Source organism: Macadamia integrifolia, chromosome 5, assembly GCF_013358625.1.
Source record: "Macadamia integrifolia cultivar HAES 741 chromosome 5, SCU_Mint_v3, whole genome shotgun sequence".
Classification (NCBI taxonomy): Eukaryota; Viridiplantae; Streptophyta; class Magnoliopsida; order Proteales; family Proteaceae; genus Macadamia; species Macadamia integrifolia.
Genome location: NC_056561.1, coordinates 11,172,523 through 11,196,047, shown reverse-complemented (window position 1 = coordinate 11,196,047; position 23,525 = coordinate 11,172,523). Strand labels below are relative to the sequence as shown.

Genomic DNA, 23,525 nt, shown 5'->3' with positions numbered 1-23,525 from the left:
AAAATATGAAAACATTATAAGACAAAAAATAAATGATTATACAATAATTTCCTATAAGTCTATCTCTCTCCTAAAATTCAAAAAATTTTAAATTTTTTTCTTTTCTTTTCTTCTCTTAATAACCAAACATACATAGTCTTTTTATTTTCTCACCATTTCATTTCATTTATTCTCTTTTCTTTTATTTTCTTTTCTAGATTCTATATTCTTTTCTTTTCTTCACTTGGCTACCAAACATAGCCTTAATATCTAGGAATACACAATCCCAAATGATTGGCACTTGATACATAATCTCAGACGTACGGCATGTCTGCATCTAATTGAAAGGATAGTCGTTGAATTCCCACATAATCTTTGATAACCAGAAATCGAGCCGCCTTTCTTTCCTCCCTTGGGCCTCATTGAGTGTCCAATCTGTCACTGATCCACCATAGGAGTGGCATGATCATATTTTAACTCGACCTCTCAAGTCTCGAGTCTCTTGACATCATCATAAAAAAGCGTTGTTTACTGGTCTCTTCCCAGTAGGATGAGGAGTCCAGAAATCTCCTAAACTCTCTCTCACCTTGGGGTTGGGGTACGTGGGGTTCCGATAGGTATTTTGGAATTTCTTTTCTCTTTCCAACTTTGGAAGAGGAAAAAGGAGACATAACAAGAGATTGGGATTTGGGAATCGCTCTTTTCTGCTTTGGATTCTTGCAGCAGAGTGCGCACTAAAACTTTATCAAAATTAAATGGTTTTATATATTTATTTATAGGGTAGTTTAATGATGCTTTAAGATTTGATCATGATTTGTTCAACTTAGTTTATGAGGCCATTAAATTCTATGATTATGACGTGTGTCATTCCATTATTGGTGCTGATCCCAAACACGTGTTCCATGTTTTCTCCACAATTCGTTTTTTTGGGCAAACTCCACAATTCTTCCTTTACCATCTAAAAGTGCTTTATAATGATTTCATGAAATAGTCAGTGATACCATGAGTAAGGGTGTCAAAATTGAAACCTGAATCAAAGAATCGAATAAAATTTGATTTTCATTTGAATTTAAAAGATGAGACTTAATTGGATCCAATTCAATTTTGGATCACCTGAAAAATCGTTGGTTAGAATCGAAATCAAATCAAATGCTTTATTAAATGCATTCATGCCGTGCTTTATGTTATTTTTTTTTATTATTATATTATTAAGGGAAAAAGGTCAGTTATACCACTGACTTACCTGAAGCTATTGACTCAACCAATGGGACGTCTTGATGAGAGAGACAAAGAAAACTTCTCTAAAGGAAGAAGGAGAGAGATAGACATAGATCTAGGTATATTGTGCTGGTATATCCAGCTTTTTCCCATTATTAAAGAAAAAATTCATATAATATAAAAGAAACAAAGGGCTTTGAGACGAGGGTGATAATGTCACATGAATTACCTATATCAAATTGGCAATTTCCATTCCATGATTGCTATTAAAATAATTGAAAAAGAACGAAGGGTGTTTGAGAGGAGGGTATCAATCCATAATTGCTAATAAAATAATTGAAAATGAATGAAGGGTTTTGAGAGGAGACAATGTCACAAGGGTTCCGTGTACCAATTTCCCATTAGATAAAAAAAAATCCTGTCCAACGAGGTGATCGTCCGGAAAGTGCAAAGAAGGTGTCGAAAAATGACATGTGGTCAAGGATGAACCGACAGAGAAGATCAAAAATTTTCTTTGTAAGGATATGCTTTGATTAAAACAAAAAGTTGCTAAAAAATTATATAAACAATTTGCAAGTATCATTGCATTTGATGGTCCACAACTGGTTGTCTCTAATGAAATTTCCAGTGTAAACATTGTGATAGGGTTGAAAAAGAAACAAGTTAAAGTGATGAGTGAAAGATGGATTGGATTGAAGACAAGGAAAAAATGAGAAAAATTCCACCTCCCCCCCCCAACCCCCCTCCCCCAAAAAATTGTAAAGCTGATTTATTTATTTTATTAAATTTGAACAATGCTTTAATACTTACAATAGCAAAATAAAGCGCGAAATTAGACCATCTCTTTGGTTTTTTTTTTTCACATCAATGCATGTGTATTTATGCTTAAATAAGCATCCCCTAGAGTTACATTACAAAATTCTTAGGATTTCCTTTATTCCCCCAATTTCCTTGTACTTATCGATTTTTTTTATCAAAATTTGACAATTTCAATTTACATATTTCGAATTCTATAGAAGTTGAAATCATAGTTGTCATGGTATCCATGCGACCTCCGTATTAAATGATGAAAAAAGCAAGACGACACCAACAAGGCACACTTAGGCGACCAAAACACTCTTCTAGCAAAGGGCACATGAACACTAAGGGATAGTCTTGAGACCTATGGTCTAAACGACCTATCATATCGAAATCTCAAACCTTAGATCTTAGAAGTATACCCATAGTGAAAACCATATCCAGATTGGAGAAGTCTAGGGAAAATTTTCCTCCCTTTCATATCATACTTTCTGAACGTGGTTCACAATCATGGTCGCAGACAGTCGATCCCCTTCCAAATTGACTTATCTGAATTAGGATCATTTGCTCCCAAATGTCTCACTCAATGTATCATCCCATTGCACAGGACGGATCTGATGATCCAGAGTGGATTGTCTGATCTTTCAAGGGTATTTGCAATTCATCATGATAGGATAGGGTTGTACATTGCCGCACGAGGGCTGATATGACCCTTTCTCCTGATTCCTTTCTAACTCAATTAAAAAAAAAAAAAGTGTACTTGATTCTCTAAAATCTAATCTAAATTAAGGGGTTACTAGCTTGGGTCTGTAGGGTTTACGAGATCTCGGTTTTAGACCTAGTTTCAGTCAAGCCCGAAATCGAGATATTCCAGATCTTGTTTCGAGATTTTGAAGCTGGGTTTCGATCTTCATGAACCTTGGGATTTGACCCTGCCAAGCTCAAAACTGAGACAATTTGAAGGTTTTAATCAGTTTCGATCGAGATTTAGGGCCCGTTTGATAACGTTTCTGTCGTTTCTGTTTCAAGAAACGGCAGAAACATAAATTTCCGTTTCTAAAAACAGAAACGGAATTGAAGGTGTTTGATAAGTCATGTTTTTAGAAGTTGATGGTAACCAATGAAAGAATTGCCACAAGTTGTTTCCAGAAACGGCGAAACAAGTTGAACTTGTTTCGCCTGGGTCGTTTCTTGAACCATAAATAAGTAAAAAATTCTATTTCTATTTCTAAAAATAAGTGAAACGAAACAGTATGCTTTTTGCTCCGTTTCTGCTGTTTCTGGAAATAGAAACGGCAGAAACGTGTTTCTTGAAACGTTATCAAACGGGCCCTTAGTTCCATGCTTATCTGCTTTAGCCTATCACTAAGTGCCTATGTTTTTATTTGTGGCATAACACCCAGAATTGAAGCTGAATGAAATCTGAAATTGCTCATAATTGCAGCAAGGTTGAAATGTTGTGCAATGATATGTCAAGGAAGTATTCCAAGACCCAATATTAATGGGGACGTATCGTATCTTTAAGGTATTGATACAACACGGTACCTGATTCAGTACAAGGCCAGCCCAAAGGCCCCAAACAGGCCTCTAACTACTCCATTTGGTCAAGTTATTACCAGCCTGAACCAAGCACTTTTCTGGCCTTCGACTTTAGTCATAACCAGGCCCACACTTGGGCCCATATAATTGTTTAAACTTTAGCCCATATGTCCAAGTCCAAATTCTGCCCATTTAGCCATTGACCAGCAGCAGTGAAGGGATATATTTTGACAGATTTGTGAGGCCCATAAGGACAGAATGGGAAAGAGAGATGATGTCAAGATCTTTTAGAGTTTTATTTCTTTTTTTTCGGGGGGGGGGGGGGTGGGGACTAGGCTTCGGGGACCATACTGAACCCATAATCACATAGACCGGATTATACTAGAGTTGAATGAGAACAATTGAATTTTCACTGAAAGCAAAGTAGTGAAGAGCACTAAACACCTTCTGTGAGTGGCCCCAAGGAAGTAAGAGTAGCTGAACTCAAAATCATACACTTCCTGAAGCGTAGGTCCCTTGCCAACTCAGCTATTCCTTGGGGTTCTATTTCCATGTATTATCAACTTAATAAGTTGTGCTAATTGAGATTCTATTTTCATGTACTTGCTATTTTTAACTGAAGGTGGTGAAGCTTAGGCTAAAAATAAAAAGTAGATGTGGAAAAACCAATGACTTAAAAAAAAAAAAATTTAATCTCTTAGACTGTATAAAGATAGAAAATATGACTAAGATTTGCCTAGTGTAATAACAAAAGTGGAGTAGTCTACTTAATTGTTGCACCTTTTCTACATAATCAGGTCGGTTGAAATTTGAAATTGAGAAGAAAATGGTCCTATTTAACTGATGTATATTTCTAACACCAACAAATGGAACAATCGAGAATCTTGAGTAACTGGCCAAGCTGTTAATTAAAGTGATTAAAGTTGTAATGAATCCTGTCAATAAAATTGGTCCTATGGAAAGTCCGTGAAAAACATAAAATAAATGGGAATGAATTTCTTAATAGTACCATGAAGTTTTAGGGAGATTCTATCTCATTGTTTGTTACATGTAGAAATAAAATTCTATCTCATAGTTTGTTACATGTAGAAATTTCTTTTCTCTTTTCAACTTTGGAAGAGGAAAAAGAAGACACAAAACAAGATTGGGATTTGGGGATCGCTCTTTTCTCCTTTGGATTCTTGTAGCAGAGTACAACACTAAAATTTTATCAAAATTAAATGGTTTTATTTATTTATTTATAGGGTAATTTAATGGTGCTTTAAGATACGAACATTAGGATAGCCTAGTGGTGATAGTTTCAATTTGTGGAGCCAGCACCCATGGAAAGAGGTCGTGGGATCGAACCCTGTCGTACACATTGTGTGAGTGTGTGTGTGTGTATGCGTTTTCTTATTTATTCTGTACCCACCTGTGGGTTGTCCAGATGGTTAAGGTGAAAAAAAGATTCAATTTGATTCAGTTCGATTTTGAAATCAAATCAAATCAAATGCCTTATTAAATGAAACCATGCCGTTTCTTTATGTTACGCTATTTTTTATTATATTATTGAGGGGAAAATGTTGGATATGTCGCTAACTTTCCTGAAGCTATTGACTCAACCAATGGAAGGGCTTGATGAGAGAAACATAATAAACTTTTCTAAAGAGAGGAGGAGAGAGATAGACACAGATTTGAATATATTGCACTGATATACGTAGCCTTTTTCTATTATTAAGGAAAAGAAATCATATAATATAAAAGGAACAAAGAACTTTGAGAGGAGGGGACAATGTCACATGGGTTACCTGTATTAAATTTGGTTATTTCCCAACATTCTATGATTGCTATTAAAATAATTGAAAAGGAACCAATGGTATTGAGAGGAGAGTATCAATCCATAATTGCTTCTGAAATAATTGGAATTTGAGAGGAGACAATGTCACAAGGGTTACGTGTACCAATTTCCCATCGAAAAAAAAAAAAAAAAAAAAAAAAATCCTCTCCAACGAGGTGATCGTTCGAAAAGTGCCAAGGATGAACCGACACAGAGGATTAGAAACAATTTGCAAGTATCATTGCATCTGCTGGTCCACAACTGGTGATCTCTAATGAAGTTTCCAATGTAAACATTGTAATAGGGTTGAAAAAGAAACACGTTAAAGTGGTAAGTGGAAGAAGGATTGGATTGAAAACAAGGAAAACATGAGAAAAAATTCCAAAAAACACAGAAGCAGCCTTGTAAAGGTGATTTATCTATTTCAGTATTAGATTTGAACAATGCTTTAATGCTTACTTTTTTTTGTAAAGGTTCTTTAATGCTTTAATGCTTACACCAGCAAAATAAAGCGTGAAATTAGACTACCTCTTTTTTTTTTTCACATCAAATCATTTGTGCATGTGTATTTATGCTTAAATAAGCATCCCCTAGAGTTGCACTGCAAAATTCTTAGTATTTCTTTTATTTTCCCAATTTCCTTTTACTTATCTATTTTTTATCAAAATTTGACAATTTCGACTTACATATTTCGATTTCTATGGGAGTTGAAATCATAGTTACCATGGTATTCAAGCGACCCTAGTATTAAATGAGGACAAAAATCAAGGAGACGCCAACAAGGCACTTAGGAGACCAAAACACTCTTCTAGCAAAAGGCACATGGATACCAAGGTGTAGCCTTGAGACCTATATGGTCTATACGACCTATCATGTCGAAATCACAAACCTTGGGTCTTAGAAGGAGTATATCAATAGTGAAAACCATATCTAGCTTGGAGTAGTCAATGCATCATCCACTGCAAAGGAAGGATCTAATAATCCAGAGTGGATTGTCTGATCTTTTAAGGGTATTTGCAATCCATCATCATAGGGTTCTACAATGCCATGCGAGGGCTGATCCCCTTGTCCTGATTCCTTAAAAAAAAGAAAATATATTTGTAGTTGATTCTCTAAAATCTAGGGAGGTAAACGGATCAGATACGGATCGAACTCGGAGCCAATGTATTTGGATCCGGATATTTTCTGACCGGATACGGATACCCCTAAACAAATTCGGATTTTTAACTATCCGTTTATTCTCTGACTAGTGTAATCTGGACCTTCCTCCCCCTAGTGAATATAATTTGCTCTTAATCCATCTTTCTAGGTTGTTTTAAGTATTTTCCTCATTCTCTGGAACCTATTTAAACTTCAAGAACCCCCAAAATCATTAATTGATTATTTAATCGGATTGGATAATTATTTTTTCGGATAATTCAGATTTTCATCCGGATACCATTATTCTGATACGGATACCCCTAAATGAATATGAACGCAAATTCGAATTTGAATTTCGATTATCCATTTACATCCCTACTAAAATCTAATCTAAATTAAGGGGTTAGGCAGACAAGGGTCCGATAGGCCGGTAGGGCTTTCCAGCTTGGGTCTGTAGGGTATACCGGTAAAGGGTTCTGGGACACCATAAAAGAGCTAGCAAGAGGATATGATTATGTGATGGGAATGATAATATTTATGCCCATTATCATTCTGTCATGGTTCCCATTCGTGTGAGAGTTCCAGACCTGCTTGCTCTTCAACCAAGCATTCAGTAGAAGTCTACAGATCTCAATGATTCTAGCAACAAGAAAGGTTGGGCCGTCATCATCACCTAGTTGATACTTCAAATCCATCATCTTGGAGTGGTTAAATTTTTTTGTAGGTTCAGTATCACAATTGTCCTTGTTACAAAACAATAGTACTATATAAAATCCTTGATAGTTCATCTTGGTTTAATTTTTTTTTGTGGAAACTTTTGTAATTGTTAAGTTTGTCTCGAATTCTTGACCCGTTATGAAGATTGACCCGATCCGACATATTTTGGTGGTGACCCGAATGGAAAATTTTCTGAGATCTGTGATGGAAGCAGAGGGGTTGGGTCGATAGGTTCCTCGAGGTATGGTTCGACCGGATCGACCGTGACCCAATGGGTCGACCCCGCGATTTGGAATTATATAATGTACTGTTGCTTGTTGAGAAAGTCATAGTATTCCAGGGTTTTCACGCAGCTAGGGTTTCAGGGCTAGTTTTTCCTCGCCGCTGCTAGGGTGTAATTTCTCTTCTGCATAGTGAATCATCTTCTTCTTTGCCCGAGAACATAGCACACCACCCTGGTGTGTGAACTTCGTTAAATCTCTGTCATACGGATATATTGTCTCTTTATTATTCGTGTTTTTTGGTGTTTGATCTAACAGTAATCACTACTTTATGTTAATCAAGGTTCCATCTTAGTTTTGATTTAATCACTTCCTTTCCTTCTCCCTTGGAACCAGAGGGCGCTTTTAGGACGACACATTCTGGGGAATTAATGATAGTATTAATTGTTACAGGACTTGCACTTTCCTACAACACAAAAGACAGGTAACCCTAAACCATACCTCCTTCCCCGAAGGGGTAAAAAGGCTAGATGCCGTATCATTCTCTAAGGTTTGGATTCAATTTGGTTTATCATAGACTCATAGTAGTTTTATTATGCATCTTGTCCCAAACTATAACATAACTAATGAAAATGCTATTTCTAAGGAAAGAATCCTAATGTGCGGGGGCACCATACCAACAGGTAAGAGTTTAGTACCCTACATGAAATAGTGAATGAAAATGGGATAAAATGGCTGAGATCCACACCACAGTGAGACCTTTTTCTGTATATGGACCACATAGTGGGACCTTGTAGGATTTCTGAAGCTTCCAGTGTATGAAGAATCTCTCATACTGCATACCACACAAATGGCAATGCACAGGAAGTTATTCTCAGTAGAGGGTTCAACAAAAGTTAGGGTTGAGAAATTAAATGAATAAAACGCCCATATATCAATTTGTTGATTTTTTTCAATTGCAACATGTTGGTCATAGGTACTAAACTTGGAAACAGCCTTTCCTGCGAAGCAAAGGGGTAAGGCTGCATTTTCCCCTCTCAAACTCTGCAGTAACAGGAGCTTTGTGCACTGATTTACTCTTTTTATGTCCAACTGATGATTCAGAAATCAAGTGTAAAATTAGAGTTTATCTTGATTGCGGAAAAAAAAATTATAGCCATAGGTTAGATGATGGATGACTTATCCAACATATATGTCCACCAAGTCTTGATATCAAAAAACATTGTCACTTGCCCAAGGACCTTATATTATTGGGAATTGGTGTAAAAAACAAGCACTTAAATTCTTAATTGATGTCATGGCTTTTCAATTGAAAGATAAAACTTCATAATTTTTTATAAAATAAAATTTGGAAAATTCAGGTCACACTGTTTTGCCAACTCTCTCCTCTTTTAGCCTTTACAGTTGGACAATAGAGAGACTTTCAAAAAAGCAGCTAAAACCAGGATGAGAAAGTGGCTTAAGACACTATTTATTTACATACACACTGGATCAATTAAGCATCTAAAAATAAGATGTGAAAGTACTTTTTCTCTTTCCCATTTATCTATACATTGAGAGGATCAAAGAAGCATCCAAAGTCAAAATGAGAAGTGGATTTTTATTTATAGATACGAATGAGTGAAGCAAGATAGCTTTAGTTGGTTCTTCGGGAGCTGTGAGAATTCAGAGCTTTCTTATCTGATCAAAAAGTTCAAAAGCATGGGGTTGTCTAACTCCTTTCTTTGTCTTGGAGAGACCGAAAGACTCTTAGCCCCACCTGAGCAAAAAGAAATAATCTCTCACCCTCTCCTGCACCTGAAAAAAGAATAGTCATTTTCTCTCCATTAAACCCAATATAGAGCAACATCTCCTCTTCTCCACTGATGAAACAAAATCCATATAGGAAAAACATAGAGAAACCCATCAATGGCTAGTATCAGCGGCACCAAGAATGATGGTCTTCCCAAATCCCTTTCCAATAAGATGACAAGGAAGCGTATAATGGCAATAGTCAAGAGGCTCAAACTCAAGATCACTTGGTCAGCATATGTTTTTTACACACCATAGCTCACCAACTGTGTTAGACAGTTGCTGTTGGCAGCAGTTGATATTCTTGACGAGGAAAGCATCCACAATGAAAAACTCGTGCCATTGTCACTTGCTGAGATCGTTCCAATTCTTCATGCTGAATTGTTGACAATGAAATTGAGCTTGAGAACCCCAGGGTTGCTTACCTTTGTAAGTTCCTTTTTCTTGTTTAATTTACATTTGTTGTAATTTTTCGGTATTATAGTTACATGTTTGATACTGCGCTATCACTAAGCTTGAGAGCCCTAGGGCATGCTTGGTCCAACAGTAAGGTATGAATGTTATGACCTGGTGGTCAAGCAGTTGAAATAGTATCTCAAGATTCTCAGGGTAAAGCTTCGTAGTTCTCACACCTAACTTCACACACATAGGAACCATGTGCACCAAGTACGCCCTTTTTATATTGTGCTATTTATAATATTTTATTTTATGAAATGCACTACTTATAATTTTTCCTTATAAAAAATGGAAAATCAGCTTTGATATCCTGAGAACATCCATTGCATCTAATAAATACTAATGTTGTCATGTAATGGTATGTGCAAGGTTCAAAATCTAGGGTATCAACTGAGTTTTGATTTTGGCCGAAATCAAAATGTAGGTTGAAATTTCCAAAACCTCGTTGAAATCAGGTTTTTTTTTTTTTTCGTGCTATTGCTAAAAATTTGGATCGAAATTTTCTCAACTTTGTCCTCTCCAGTGTGGATTAGGTTCTTGTGCGAGAATACAAGATCCTAATCCACCCACAATCCACAATAGGAGAAAAATCCATCACAACATGCAAATTTTCGAGATTTAGAACTATGAGTATGTGTCATGGGAATGACTGCTAAAGAAATTGTCAATTACTCAAATACATTAAAATTTAATTATTAATTTGGTATAATTGGGTCATAAATACTCAAATCTTGTCCTGGGCTATATGAGTCTAGATAGGGGGATACACTAAAATTTGCAGGGGAAGATGATATAGAAGTGGAAGTGGGTGTAAGAAGTTGCAGATGTTTCAGACTCATCTTCGATTTCTTTAGTGTCAGTGAGCAAGTGGAAAGAGTGTAGCTGTGTGTATGAGCAATGAACCAACCTCAGTATTGGATACAAAGAGAGTCCCAACCCACCCACATTGACCTCTACCCTGCATTTTACATTGGGTGGAAGCAGCTGCCAAGCCAACACCGCCGACATGGCGGCAGTTTCGGAGGACTTTCATCAATCAATTGCCCAATTGGATTGTGTTTCTTGCTGCCATCATTACAATCATTTTGGCGGCTATAGTGGGTGCTTCTATAGAAACGCAATCTTAAAACGATGTAGAAAATGAATGAAAAATAAGAATAAGCAATAACACATTACATACATATTTACGAGGTTCGGAAAGTGTTTGAGATTTTAAAATGTAACCGCAAGCATACGGATCAGTGTAGCTACGGGTCGAACACAGGGAGAGCAACCACTTTATTTTTTTTTGCTTCTTTTAATAATGCAAAAGTGACCCGATTAATTGTTGTGATCTACTTCTAATTACCGTCCTAAACATATGTATCTAAAATAACGTCTTAACCATTTGTCATCTAAGAATTTAAAGACGCAAGCCACACAATTAAAATTAAATAAATAAATAACTGAAAATAAAAACCCCACGCAATTAAAAAATAATGAAGGAAAAAAATGCTGAAATAAAAATAAAGTAAAAGAAAGGGTATAAAGCTAGAGAGAGACTCACAAGTAGGTTTCTCTACTTAGCCCGAGGGATGCATCATAATATGAGATTCTCTACTTGACCAGAGAGTCACTCTTACAAGGGTTACTCTAGTTGGCTTTAGGGAAAGTGAGACAATTAAAATAAAAGCAATAAATTGATGGTTCTATGGCTAAGGGGCAAAGCCAACACATACACTAACCATGAACCTTGGGAGAAAGGGATAGTAATAATGTAATGACTGAAATTAAAATCCTAAATTAAGAAAGAAAGGGTAGTCAGAAGAAGGAATGAGAGGGGGGAGAGAAGACTACTGAAGGTGCCTACTTACTTGAACTTCAACCCTTGAACTGAAAACTTGATCGATTTGAGTTACTACCAGTACTAAAAACCAGATCTGGAATAAACCAAATTTGAAATTTCTAGTACTAGAGAAAACAAATCTGAAGAAAAGAATTGAACTTGAAAGACATACTTCATAGCTTGTTCTTGTCACTTAGAACTAAGCCTAGAACTAGAACTTGAAAATTACAACTTCAATTACCTAAACAATAAAAATAAAAGACTGAATAAAAAACAAAAGTGCTTGCATTAATTGAATAAAAAGAATTTATAAAAGTGTTTAAAGCATAAACCTAGAACTAGAGCTAGAGAAAGAGAAAACTAGAGAAAGAGATAGAGCAACTAAGAAAAAACCCTAGAAGAAGAATGAAGTCCTCCTCCCCTTGTGTTAATTCTATTATATAGAGAATGGGGGAGGGAAGCTAACGATTTTAGCTTCTAAAAAAAAAGATTTTTTTTTTTATCTTGTTGATGAAGTGAGGAGAGAGAAGAGAGAAAACGTGTGGAGAGAGATCTCCCACGATTTTTCTTGCCTTTTTTTTCCTATTTTTTCTCCCTTTATCTATTTTTCTCTCTCTTCTTGTGCAAGAAACCCCCTTTGGCCGATTTTTCTTGCTTGGATTTGGACAATAATCTATTTTAATCGGAAATTCCATCCATGCCCTTGTCTTTTCATTTTTTTTTTTCTTCTTTCCTATTTTTTCTCTTTATTTTTCTCTCTCTCTTCTTCAAACTTGCGTACAACCATCTTGGCCTACCTTCTTTAAGTGATGAGTAGGAGAGAGAAAATCTTCTGAAAAAAACCTCAACAAAATGGCAACTAAGAGATTTGAACTTGAGACCTCCTAATAAGAAAGGGATTTTGTACATCACAACTCACCAACTACGCTAGGTAGTTGTTGTTACCAAAAAAGAATCTTTAATCACTTAAGGATGTGGTCCATCGATCCTTATTGGCATATGGAATATTCCTTATACCCTTGGGACAACTGCAGATGGGCTGGTTCTGCATCTCGCTTTAGTTCTGATCTATTATTCTTTTTCTAGCCCAAAAAGAATAATCACTTGTACGGTTGACCAAACGAATGTGTACTTGTAATTGAACATGTCCATCTTGCTTAAAATTTCATCCTCTTCGCAACCATGAAAAGAAATAGGACCTCTTTACATGTAAAATTGGAGATATAGCGCCCGATAGCCCGTAAGGCCTTGAAAATATAAAACCTGCAAAAAGAGAGTAAAACCCAAGGTAGCTCCATTCTAAATATGTAAAATGCATGTTTTACTACACTAGATTTCACACATAAATGTACTCATCAGCATAATTGATTATATTCTCAGAGAGATAAGATCCTGCTTCGCTATCAATGGAGAATAGGATAGGTTTACAACGCTACAAATATACAGTGGCGTGAAAGAAAGAAAACATTGGTACAAATACATAGTGAAACCCTATATGAAAAATTTACAGAGATACACATAAAGCCTTGAGAATTTTTTTTGAAATTGGACCCACTTTTATCACAAATGGAATTAAAAACATTGTATCCCCAACTGCTTCTTGATTGGTAACCCAAGCAGCCTGGCATGCATGTTGACCCTTTTGGTCTCGGGGGATCATGCACATCAGTGTCCAAAGAGTGAAACTCATGCCCCATTATACAATCGGAGCAAAGGAGAGTTGAGGGGGGGGGAGGATGAGCCGGATCCGGCAAGGGAGAGAAGAGGGAGAGAAGTGGTCGGTGGAGAGAGAAGGAGGGGGAGGTTATACTATATTGCAAAATTAGATCATTAAAGACTATTAGAATGAAAGGCAAAGAAATTCGATTAGAAATTCTGTTTGTAACCTGCTTGGTTACAAACATTCCCAATTTTTCTTTATTTCTTGCCAGAAATATATTCCATTACCAACCAAAAGACAATTGATCACATTAGTCTATAATTAACAAAGAAGAGCAAAAGACCCAGACCAATTAAAATCCCCACTACTACTAAAAGCCACACCTTCCAAACTGTGATTAATTCTCACATTTTGACTGTCACACCATTACTTTAAGATAGACAAATCGTTCAACAGAAACTGAGAAGTAAAGAAATCCAAGCCAATACTCCTAAACTCTCACTCCACATAATAAGGACATTTACAAGAAAAAAAGGAGCCACACAATTCCTTCTGCATCCAAGTGTAGAATAATAAGCCTTGAGGTGCTTAACTCACTAGTATGATTTTGCTCTCACCTACACAAAGAAGGAAACTTATTAGGATGAAAACTGAAACCCTACTTTCCCCCCGTTGTTATTTGTTAAAACTAACACATACATTTACCTGCCATGTACGCAAAGATCATCATCATCAGTAAAACCATTACCAAATCCTAATTCAAAAGCTGGATCTGTAGAGCTTGTTGATGGTCCACCTAGAGAAAAATCAGTTTCCTCCTGAATATGTTGTGAGAATGGTTGCTCATACATCATTTTCAAAGAATCAAGTTCCTTTGCAACTTCCTTCATTGCAGGCCTATCTTCCCTTCTTTCCTCTAGGCAGCTTCTTGCAATCTCAGCAACATCTATCAATAACTGTTGTCTATTCCCCTCATCATCTACTATTCGGTCATCAAGAATATGAAAAATATTCCCATCTTTCATTGTAGACACAAAGTACATTGCAAGGGCTATCCATTCCCCAGATTCATCCATTAAAATTGGCTTCTTCCCAGTTAAAAGCTCTACAAGAACTACTCCAAAACTATAAACATCGCTTTTATCAGTTAGCTGGCCTGTAGGAAGACATTCCGGGTCTAAGTACCCATGAGTCCCTTGAAGAATTGTTGTCTTTTGAGTTTGATCCAGAGGAACCAATCTTGAAGCTCCAAAATCAGATACCCTAGCACTGTATTTATCATCCAGTAGTATATTAGAAGACTTGACATCTCTGTGGAAGATAGGTACTGAATGAGAAGAGTGCAAATAGGCTAGTGCATCGGCCGTTTCTGCAGCGATTCTTAAACGATTTTCTAATGAAAGGAAAACTGTTTTATTCTCACTATGGATATGTTGGTAAAGAGTTCCATTGGAGACGAATTCATAAACTAACAAAGGAACCTCTGTCTCTAGGCAACAACCCAAGAGCTTCACCACATGCCTGTGATTGATTTGAGAGAGGATATCAACCTCATTTATAAACTGTATAATCTGGCCTTTGTCAACAGTTTTGGATCTCTTAATGGCAACAACTTTGCCACTGGGTAAGGTTCCCTTATAAACTGTACCAAACCCTCCTTGGCCAACTATTTGACTCTCATGGAAGTTATTGGTTGCCATCTTTAGCCCTTCTATGGTGAAAATCTTGGCAATATCTTTGACCCCTTTATATAAAGCTATCTGTTGCTGCAATAACATACCTCCATTTTGTTGGAAGAATTTTTCTTTAAGTTTGATGAGCCGTCGTTTCTTAATTGCCCAATACAAAAGCCAAATGAAGATAGGTAGAGCTATGATGCATACAATGACACCTGCACAAATTATAATCAGATTTTAGATGTATAATTAAACTTTTATAATTTATAACTTGTCTTTGATTTTATTTGGGTAGGGGTGTGCAAGCTGACTATTGATGGGTTGAAATGTCTGGCCAACATTGGGCAGGGCTTTAGGCATAGGTTTACATCCATTATTCAAATTCAATTTTGACACCTCTTTGTATATAATGTTTGTAAGTATACAAATATAAAAACCATTTACACAAATAATAATAATAATAATAATAATAATAATAATAATAATAATAATAATAATAATAATAATAATAATAACATACAAGTGAAAACCATGTAAGCGGAGAAAAAAATAAAATTTGAAGTAACAGAAGTGAATTAAAATTATGGGAAAATTTTTTTTAACGATGCCCACTCATGTGAGTGGGCGTCCCCCTCTTTCTAGCTCTCTCCTCCCCCATGTAAAATGACTTCCCCACCCCTCCTTATTAATGCCTCCTTACCCCTCTCCATTGGTCCCCGATGCATGCATCGTGGGAACCCTCTCCCTTAAGGCCATATTTGTTTGATGGAGAAAAGTGGAAAAGATAAAAAGGGGTAGGAAACTTATATTTATTTCTCATAAACTACCACCACATATATGAGTGTTTGGATAAGTGGGGTAGGAAACTAATCAAACAATGTCATTTAATGCAATAATTGCTGTCTGCTGATGTAGCACTTAACCTTTCTCACCCCACTCACTTCCAAAGTCCTACCAATTTTGAAAGGTCTTCATGGAAAAGTTGTTTTGTTTTTATCTCTCCGATCCTGATATTTCTTCTTTTTCCTATAGAATTCCAACCCATCTACATTTCTTCTCTTTCTGATAGAATTCACCCACTAAAAATTACATATTCCATTATTTTCTTTTCTACCCTTTTCTTGTAAACTCAATCCACAACATGTGGGACCTATCCACCCTCACAATTTTCTCACCTTTTTTTTATCCTTGAAACAAACAAGGCGTAAATGATTTGTCTCCTTTCAATTTCATCTCAAATTAACAAATGGAGGCTGCTTAATTGTATGCTAACCTTAGTTGAAAATTTACCCTTTGCGTGCAGGATTTTTTATTTTTTTTGGCCGAAACAATTAAGCAAGAAAGAAAATAGCACTAAATTTACTATTCTTATTTAAAAAAAAAAATTTATTGCAGGAACAAATGTTTAAAAGGAAAAAAAAAATTACCTGCAATTATTTTTGTCACCGGAATAGAAACCTTTTCAACACAGCGAGTCCCATTTTCAAAACCGTCGCCATAGAAGCCTTTTGGACAATAGCAGCTATAACTCCCAAGAGTGTTTTTGCATATAGCATTCTTAGAGCAATTATTTTTTGTAGCGACTTTACATTCATCCACGTCTTCATGAAATCCAGCACCCAACACACATACACAAGAACAGTAAGCAATAATATTATTTTGTAAAAGTTAAGAGAAGAAGGAACATGAACCCAAGGGGGTTGGTCCATTGGTGATTTGTAGAGTTTTGGATTCTCGGATCACATAGGGTAGAGAATCTGAACTCGATTCTTAGTGGGTAAAGCGCCTCGGGAAGCATCTTACCTAGATTCGAATCATCTTAGCACCCTCTTTCCAAAAAATATATATATGATATGAGATAGGGTTAGGGTTAGGGTTGGTGGTTCAAAGTTACCTTGGCATCCATGATCGAGGTAAGGGTTCCCTTCATAACCTTCAAAACAAGTACAGCTGTAGCCAAGACCGTTCTTGGAGGGGACACATTTGCTATTTTTGCATGCGTAAGTAGTCTGGTTTTTCACAGCTTCTTCACAAGACTTTAGATCTACTGCCCAGTCGTACACGACAGGGACTGTTCCCCTAATACCACTGAAATTGAAGAGATCAAAGACAGAGAAGTTGAACCAGCTACTTTGAACAACAAAACCGTAGCTGCACGGATTGAAATCAAAGACTTGGGTGTGATTTTGATAGCTATCAATAGAAACATTGAAGCTTCCGAAACCCTTTGGAATTGAGGTCTGGCAACAACCTATGCCGGTGCAAGAACCATTGATCACATCAGATATGTTGCTGCAAATCATGCTACACCCACTCTGGAAGTTCCGGCCATTGAAACCGTTGATGTTAGAGATGGTGTCGCAACCCAGAGCTGTGAAATTGTTTTCAGTATCAGACACGGTGTAGATGGTTTGGTCTTCCGTATTCGTAAAACTTTCAAAACGATCAGTCCGTTGACCGGACTTGTTGTAGCAATCGTAACTTATAGTAGAAAGTATACTCACTTGTCCTTGAGATGAAATATATAAAACTTCAATGTTTGACCCTGCGATCAGTTTTGCAGGGTTGTTGCTTTTGTCGCAGGTTAGCTTGAAATCATTGTTTCTGTAACACTCTTTGGAACCGAAGCCAAAAGGGTAAGGAACATGGATATTACCACATTCACTAGGGCAATTGGGCTTTGCCAGTTGCAAAGTTGATGTTGCGACTGATGGCCATAACAGGACGATGAAGAGGAGAGGAAGCAACACGAGAGGACTACTCATGGCTTTAATTCTTTTTTGCTTTTAATTCATGTTGGGTGCTCGTTTGCTTCAATTCCCATACTATATATTTGGAGGTTGTTGGGTTTTCTAACAAAAAACAAAAAAGAGGTTGTTAGATGGACTTGAATCCTCTTCCTATCCATCTATCATGAAGATAGCATTTTTATAATTATCAAAGCATTTCTTTACTTGTGGGCCACCCATAATTGGAATCGGAGTGCTTGACTTCTCTCTCCAAAGTGAAAGTAACATCTTTTTCTTCAAAAAAATAGCATCTTTATTATCAAATCAGTTATTTTTTTACTTGTGGGCCTCCCATAATTGAATTGGGAGTGCTTGACTTAAGCTGCCTCTCCCAAAAAGTAGCATCTTTGCTAGCAAAGCAGTCCATTATTTGTGGCCCGTCCATAATTGTATTGGAAGTGCCTGACTTTACGTTTGTGGACCAATCTAGACCAGTTCTATTAATAAATATATCAAGCTCATTAGGCAGGATATAGTGCATGGTGTAAGTTTCACGGGTATCCGTCTCGGCCTGACCTACTATCCCAATCATTTATATGGTATATGTTTTATATATATATATATATATATATATATATAATATGATATATATTGATATCTATATCAATTATTGAATGTAAATAAATGTAAAGTCTTTTATAAATTGTTATGTGATTTAATAAATATATAAAATTTTCTAAAATGTAAGACAATTGAAGCTCATTTAAAGCTTTAATGGTGCATTAGCCTGTTTAAGGCCTGATTAGTTAGCACGGTTAGTGAAAGTCCGATGAAAGCCCAGAACCCGATCGAGCCCAACTTGGTCTGACTAATTTCTTAAATAAGAAGTTCACAGTACAAGCCAAGAGACCCAACTATGCCCGACTGATTGACCCCGCTACTTCACCACTTGTCTTTACAAGTCATTTGGTCTCTCATTCTGGTGAAAGTAGCATCTTTATTTGTGGGTCGCTCATAACTGGATCGAAAATGCTTAACTTGACCACTCGCCTTTCTAAGTCATTTGGTTAAAAAAAAAAAGAACAGACTATAAAAGTCACGCAACACTATACGTGTCTTGGAGTAAAGATGTAAATAGATCAAATATGGATTGAAATTGATCAAAAAGAGATTTTCTTTGATCATATATAGATGCAGATGCAAATCGAATTTGGATTTTGACTATCCATTATATCTCTAACTTGTAACCCATATCTTCCTCCTTCAGAGGGGGATACGATTAACTCTCAATCTATGTCCTACAATTGTCTTAGTTCAGGTTTTATTTTCTGTGTCTTTAAAACCTATCAAATCTACAAAAACCCTCAAGAACATTAGTTACTTTTTTATTATCAGTTGGATATTTATTTGGATCGATAGATTTTTTTTTCTGAATTATCCAAATTCAAATCCAGGTACTCTTGAACAAATACAAATACCCTAAACAAATACAGATATAAATGGAATTCGAATTTTCAAATATATTTACATCCTTATCCTCTAGCGAGGAGAGAGTTGCATCCTCTCTCTCTCCTCTCTTTATGGAGCACTTTTATTATCACATAAGTTATTTAATTGTGGGCCGCCATTATTGGATTGGGAGTATTTATCTTGGACCACATGTCTTTCCAAGTCATTTGGGTGAAGTAGAAAATATAATAAAGTAAAATAAATAAAAGGTGTCCATATCTATATCGATAAATAGATGCTTTTCAAAGTCTAACTCAATAATAGAGGGAAAAGCAGTCTTGAGTGATGTTATTGGATGCACCAGCACGTCTACAAAACAGTCCCTCACTGGAATGAACTTTTCATATGCGTATGCAAACTCTGGCCCGACTAGGAATCTCGTTCAATCGAATGCCATTTCATTTATAACCTTAAATTGCATGTGTATTTGGGTCTATTATATTTTCAGAGGTAAAATTATAATTATACGAAGATTAGAGTTTTCAATATTCAATTTTGAAAATTCAAGAATGTTTTTTGTAATTTATCATCTCATATTTACATGCAAAGACAATTTTGGAGTTAACAATGATCATAAGGCCCATAACTTGAGCCCATTAGGGCCTTTGGTCCATCACGCTCATGGTTCAAAAGTTGAACCGTTTTTATAATCGAATTAAAACTAAAGTACAAAAACAAATCAAAATTGCATATCAGAACCGAATTAAAACCGAAACCAAACCGAGCTGAATTGAATAGACTTGAGTATCTAAATATGGAATCAAGTCGATTCTCCGTTCAATTATGATCCACCTTACCATCATTTGGAACCAAACCAAAATCGAACCAAATAACTGAAACCGAACCAATTGACATACTTAGGTATAATCTGATTTTTCTGGTTAGGAAAGAAATTCTCCGGTTCAATTCTATCCGTGAATGTAGTAGGTGGTATTGTCTACCATGTAAAATTTCTTGTTTTTTTGTATGTTTGATTGGATTTCTTCCCATAATTATGCAATGTATTTGTTCTGCGGTTTGGTGGATCGTCGCAGGTGGTGTGAGGGGATTTGGGGCGGTGTGTACAAGGAGGAAAGACTATTTTTTTTCTTCACAAATGTGAATGGTTCTATTTTTTCTTTTACGATGTACGTGTGCATAAGGGAAAGAAGGTGCACGAATGAAAGTGAAGAAAATTCTATGTTCGATTTCTACGGATTTACTTTCATGTTTTTTTGTGAGAAGGATTTACGTCTGTTTTGGTGCAAGAAGAACATGAAGAAAGAGAAGAATCTTCACATAAAAGAAAGAATAAAAAAAAGTTCTTCTTTTTCTAAGTGGGAAAAAAAGGTTAGGTAAAAGGATTATTTCACGTCATTATAGAATTTGATTAAGAAAAATAAATAGAATCAGGTGGGTGGGGGCCCTTGTTTAGGTGAAAAAAGAGGAAATTACAGGATTACTCATTTTTTCGTTTTTATTTGCAAAATTAATTAATGTATGTTTCACTTAGGCTGCGTTTGGAGTCATTTAGTTTCAGAAATAACGTTTCGTGTCAAAAACGGAATTTTTAGTTTGTGTGTCAAAAAGCCATTTTAATATAAAAAAATGGTGTTTAGTGAATCTATTTCTAGAACGAATACCCTCGTTATGCACTTTTTTTTTTTTTGTGTTTGGAACGAAATCGAAATGATGGAACAAAGTTTCGTGGTTCCATCATTTTGCGTTTTTAATTTTCTATTAAAAAAAAATAAAATAAAAAACACTAAGTTGACACCAAACGCTTTATTCCATCTTCTTGTTCCCATGAAAGAAAAACATCATAAATGTTTTTTGGATGACTATCAAACCCAATCTTAATAAAATTATTAATTATTAGGTTTAAGTTTACAAAATTATCCGTGTCTCTCCCTCCCTGACTACTTTGTCTGACATTTTTAATCCTACCACTGCCTTCCCACACTTCCCCACAACCTCATCTTCCTTTACCTTCAACGCCATCCCCCCACCCCTCTCTGCTACTACCTGTCTTCAACCCTCCTCCTGCAATCGTCCAATCCAACCCCCTCATTAGTTTCTGCACCGATGACGCAATGCAAGGGCTTTCAATGGGATACTGGCCGCCAACTTTGAGATCCACCCCTGTTGGATTCATCTACCCTACTGCACCAAGGTAACTTCTCAATCCCCAAATGATCATCAACCAATTCTTTCCTACTGTATATCATCCCAATAATTTCTGATTTTTCAGTAACAGAGGGATGTAATTAACTAAGGAAATAATAAAGTAAGTGACTGATTGCACAGGGTGGAGGTTAATAGGAAGAACACGAGATGGAGTGAACAGGGAAGAGAAGGGTATGGCGAGGGGTTGCAGGGATCTAGATGGAGATACGGAAATTATCCTACTTGTGTGCTCGTGTGTTTCATTTAAGGTTCAAAATCTATGGGAAGCCCAAGCAACTTTCTCACGACATCAACCAGAAATCCAAGACAAGTACTTACAAGTCAAGTCGGTTTTAAACTTAATTTATGTCCACAAGAATAAATTTTAAAATATTTACTTAATTCCTAAATCATTTAATGTTCAATCCACCTAAGGTAAAAGTAAAATTTAATTTACTAAAATACTCTTTTATGTTCCTGCTATCCATAAGCATTCATCATTTTCTATATCTCCTAGAGAGTGTTTCCCTCATCTCTTCCAGTTGTACTCGTTTTAGTCCCTCTCCTCCAATAATAAAGTGAACATCTGGGCCCAGGCAGCAAACTTCGAGATTGACTTCAACATGCAAATCTGCACCCTTCCTGTAAACCAGCCACTTACCTCAAATGTATAATTTTATCGTAGCTAAGTCTACTTGTTGCGGGTTTAAACATAGCTGTGTCCACAGCATTTGGTATTACAAAGACCTTTTGTGGGGTAAAAACAAAACTTGATCTCAGGACTGTACCTTATTCATGTGGACACTTCCGACATCAGCAAATCCATAGAGTGAATGATCAGTAAACACAACTTTGTGATCCCATGGTGCGTGCATGCATCAGAGCTTCATGACAAAGAGTTAAGAAGGCTTGATGTCCATGAACCAAAGATATCTTTTCTTGAATGAGAATCATCCTTAAAATCGGAAGTGTCCCGTAAATTGTCGGTAATGTATTCTGCATTAGGAATGGCCTCCAAGGTATATAATAAACTTTCAAACCACCAATCATATATGGCACGCTGTTGGATTTATTTATATTTAATGTCAAAGTTTTTAAATATTTCTCGTGTCAAGGATGGGTGTGGGTGTGATCTACATTTATATACAGGTGTACAGACACTCTTGTATGTGTACGGGGATGCTTGTATACATACAGGTACATATACAGGGATGCTTGTATACGTACAGACACATCTATATATGAACAAATACACTCATACGTGAAAAGATACTTTGTCTATATATTCTATAGATGGTCTAAAAATAGATATAAGGGATTTTTAGCAATTTTTTTTTGTTTCTTCCTACTATGTGTTCTTTTCTTCCAAATCTCTGTGTTTGATAATGAGTATGGCCTTCAGACGTGTGTAATCACATATTGGACTGCACCTTATGTGATTAGGATTTGTTTTATCTTGGAGGTATAAACGCAATGGTCAATCCGGTTGCACAATTAGGAACGTTTAAAAACCTGAAGGATAGTATCATTCTAATACACTCAACTCAAATTTTATCTATTCGTGATTCAAAAAGAATAATTACTGCGATGTTGGGAATTTGTACATCATCCGACGCAATTGCAACAAATCAGATAAATCTTATACTCTAATTAATTTTCCAACTCACCCCACAGTGGTTTCCATAAGCATGAGTAAGGACCACCACCCGGTGACCAAGCTTTAGCAAGCACTGTGATGGATAATAAATGTGATTCTCCACACCACCAAAGTTGGGGTAGAAAAAATCGGACACCATCAATATTCTATGTGTTGGTCCACCCATTGCATCCGTAGATATCAAGAACCTAGGTTGCAGAAAATGATGTTAAGGCAATGTTATTGTAATGCATGTTTAGAAATAATAAATATCGAAGAGGTTTCGATGAAGCTTTTTTATCTAATTGATGAAGTGGCTTCTTCTCTACATGTATTGCAACATATCTGTTAATCCTTAAACCTTCGTAACCTAATCTTGTGGTAGTACCCTTCCAACTATCGTACTGCCATGTACTCATTTTCGTATTGGTTGGTATGATTGTGTAATGATGATCCTAATAAAAAAATCCTAATGCCATGGTTGTGTGTATTGCGAGTGGCTTCTTCTCTACATGTATTGCCACATCCTAGTTTCCATACCCCTTCAAGGAAGCTCTAGTAGCCTAGTATATCGGGGCTCTGTAAAATATTTGGCATACAGGGTTTTCGTATAAGGAAACATCATTTCTTATATAACTCAACACTCCTCAACAAAGAATATACACATTAT

At 36.2% G+C, this 23,525-nt stretch overlaps 1 protein-coding gene and 1 pseudogene across 2 annotated transcripts; both read right to left on the bottom strand.

Moving 5' to 3' along the window:
• Positions 1 to 13,340: 13,340 nt before the first annotated feature.
• LOC122078884 (wall-associated receptor kinase 2-like) lies at positions 13,341 to 17,739 on the bottom strand. Of its 2 annotated transcripts, XM_042645068.1 has the most exons (4): positions 16,731 to 17,738; positions 16,264 to 16,437; positions 13,866 to 15,051; positions 13,341 to 13,777 (listed from the first exon to the last, which is right to left on the bottom strand). In XM_042645068.1, exons 1-4 carry the CDS (start codon positions 17,599 to 17,601, stop codon positions 13,774 to 13,776), a joined length of 2,235 nt encoding a protein of 744 aa, XP_042501002.1. In that variant the 5' UTR covers positions 17,602 to 17,738; the 3' UTR covers positions 13,341 to 13,773. The 2 variants fall into 2 exon arrangements, with proteins under 2 accessions (XP_042501002.1, XP_042501003.1); XM_042645069.1 differs by lacking the exon at positions 16,264 to 16,437 and having other exon boundaries at positions 16,731 to 17,739.
• A 3,977-nt stretch (positions 17,740 to 21,716) lies between these two features.
• Positions 21,717 to 23,042, bottom strand: LOC122077874 (annotated as a pseudogene).
• Positions 23,043 to 23,525: the final 483 nt, after the last annotated feature.

Coding starts and splice junctions, on each gene's coding strand:
- LOC122078884 (XM_042645068.1), bottom strand. CDS start 17,601: ATGAGTAGTCCTCTCGTGTTGCTTCCTCTCCTCTTCATCGTCCTGTTA. Junction 16,438..16,730: donor CCTCGATCATGGATGCCAAG/GTAACTTTGAAC, acceptor GATTTCATGAAG/ACGTGGATGAATGTAAAGTC. Junction 15,052..16,263: donor GGTGACAAAAATAATTGCAG/GTAATTTTTTTT, acceptor TAATTTGTGCAG/GTGTCATTGTATGCATCATA.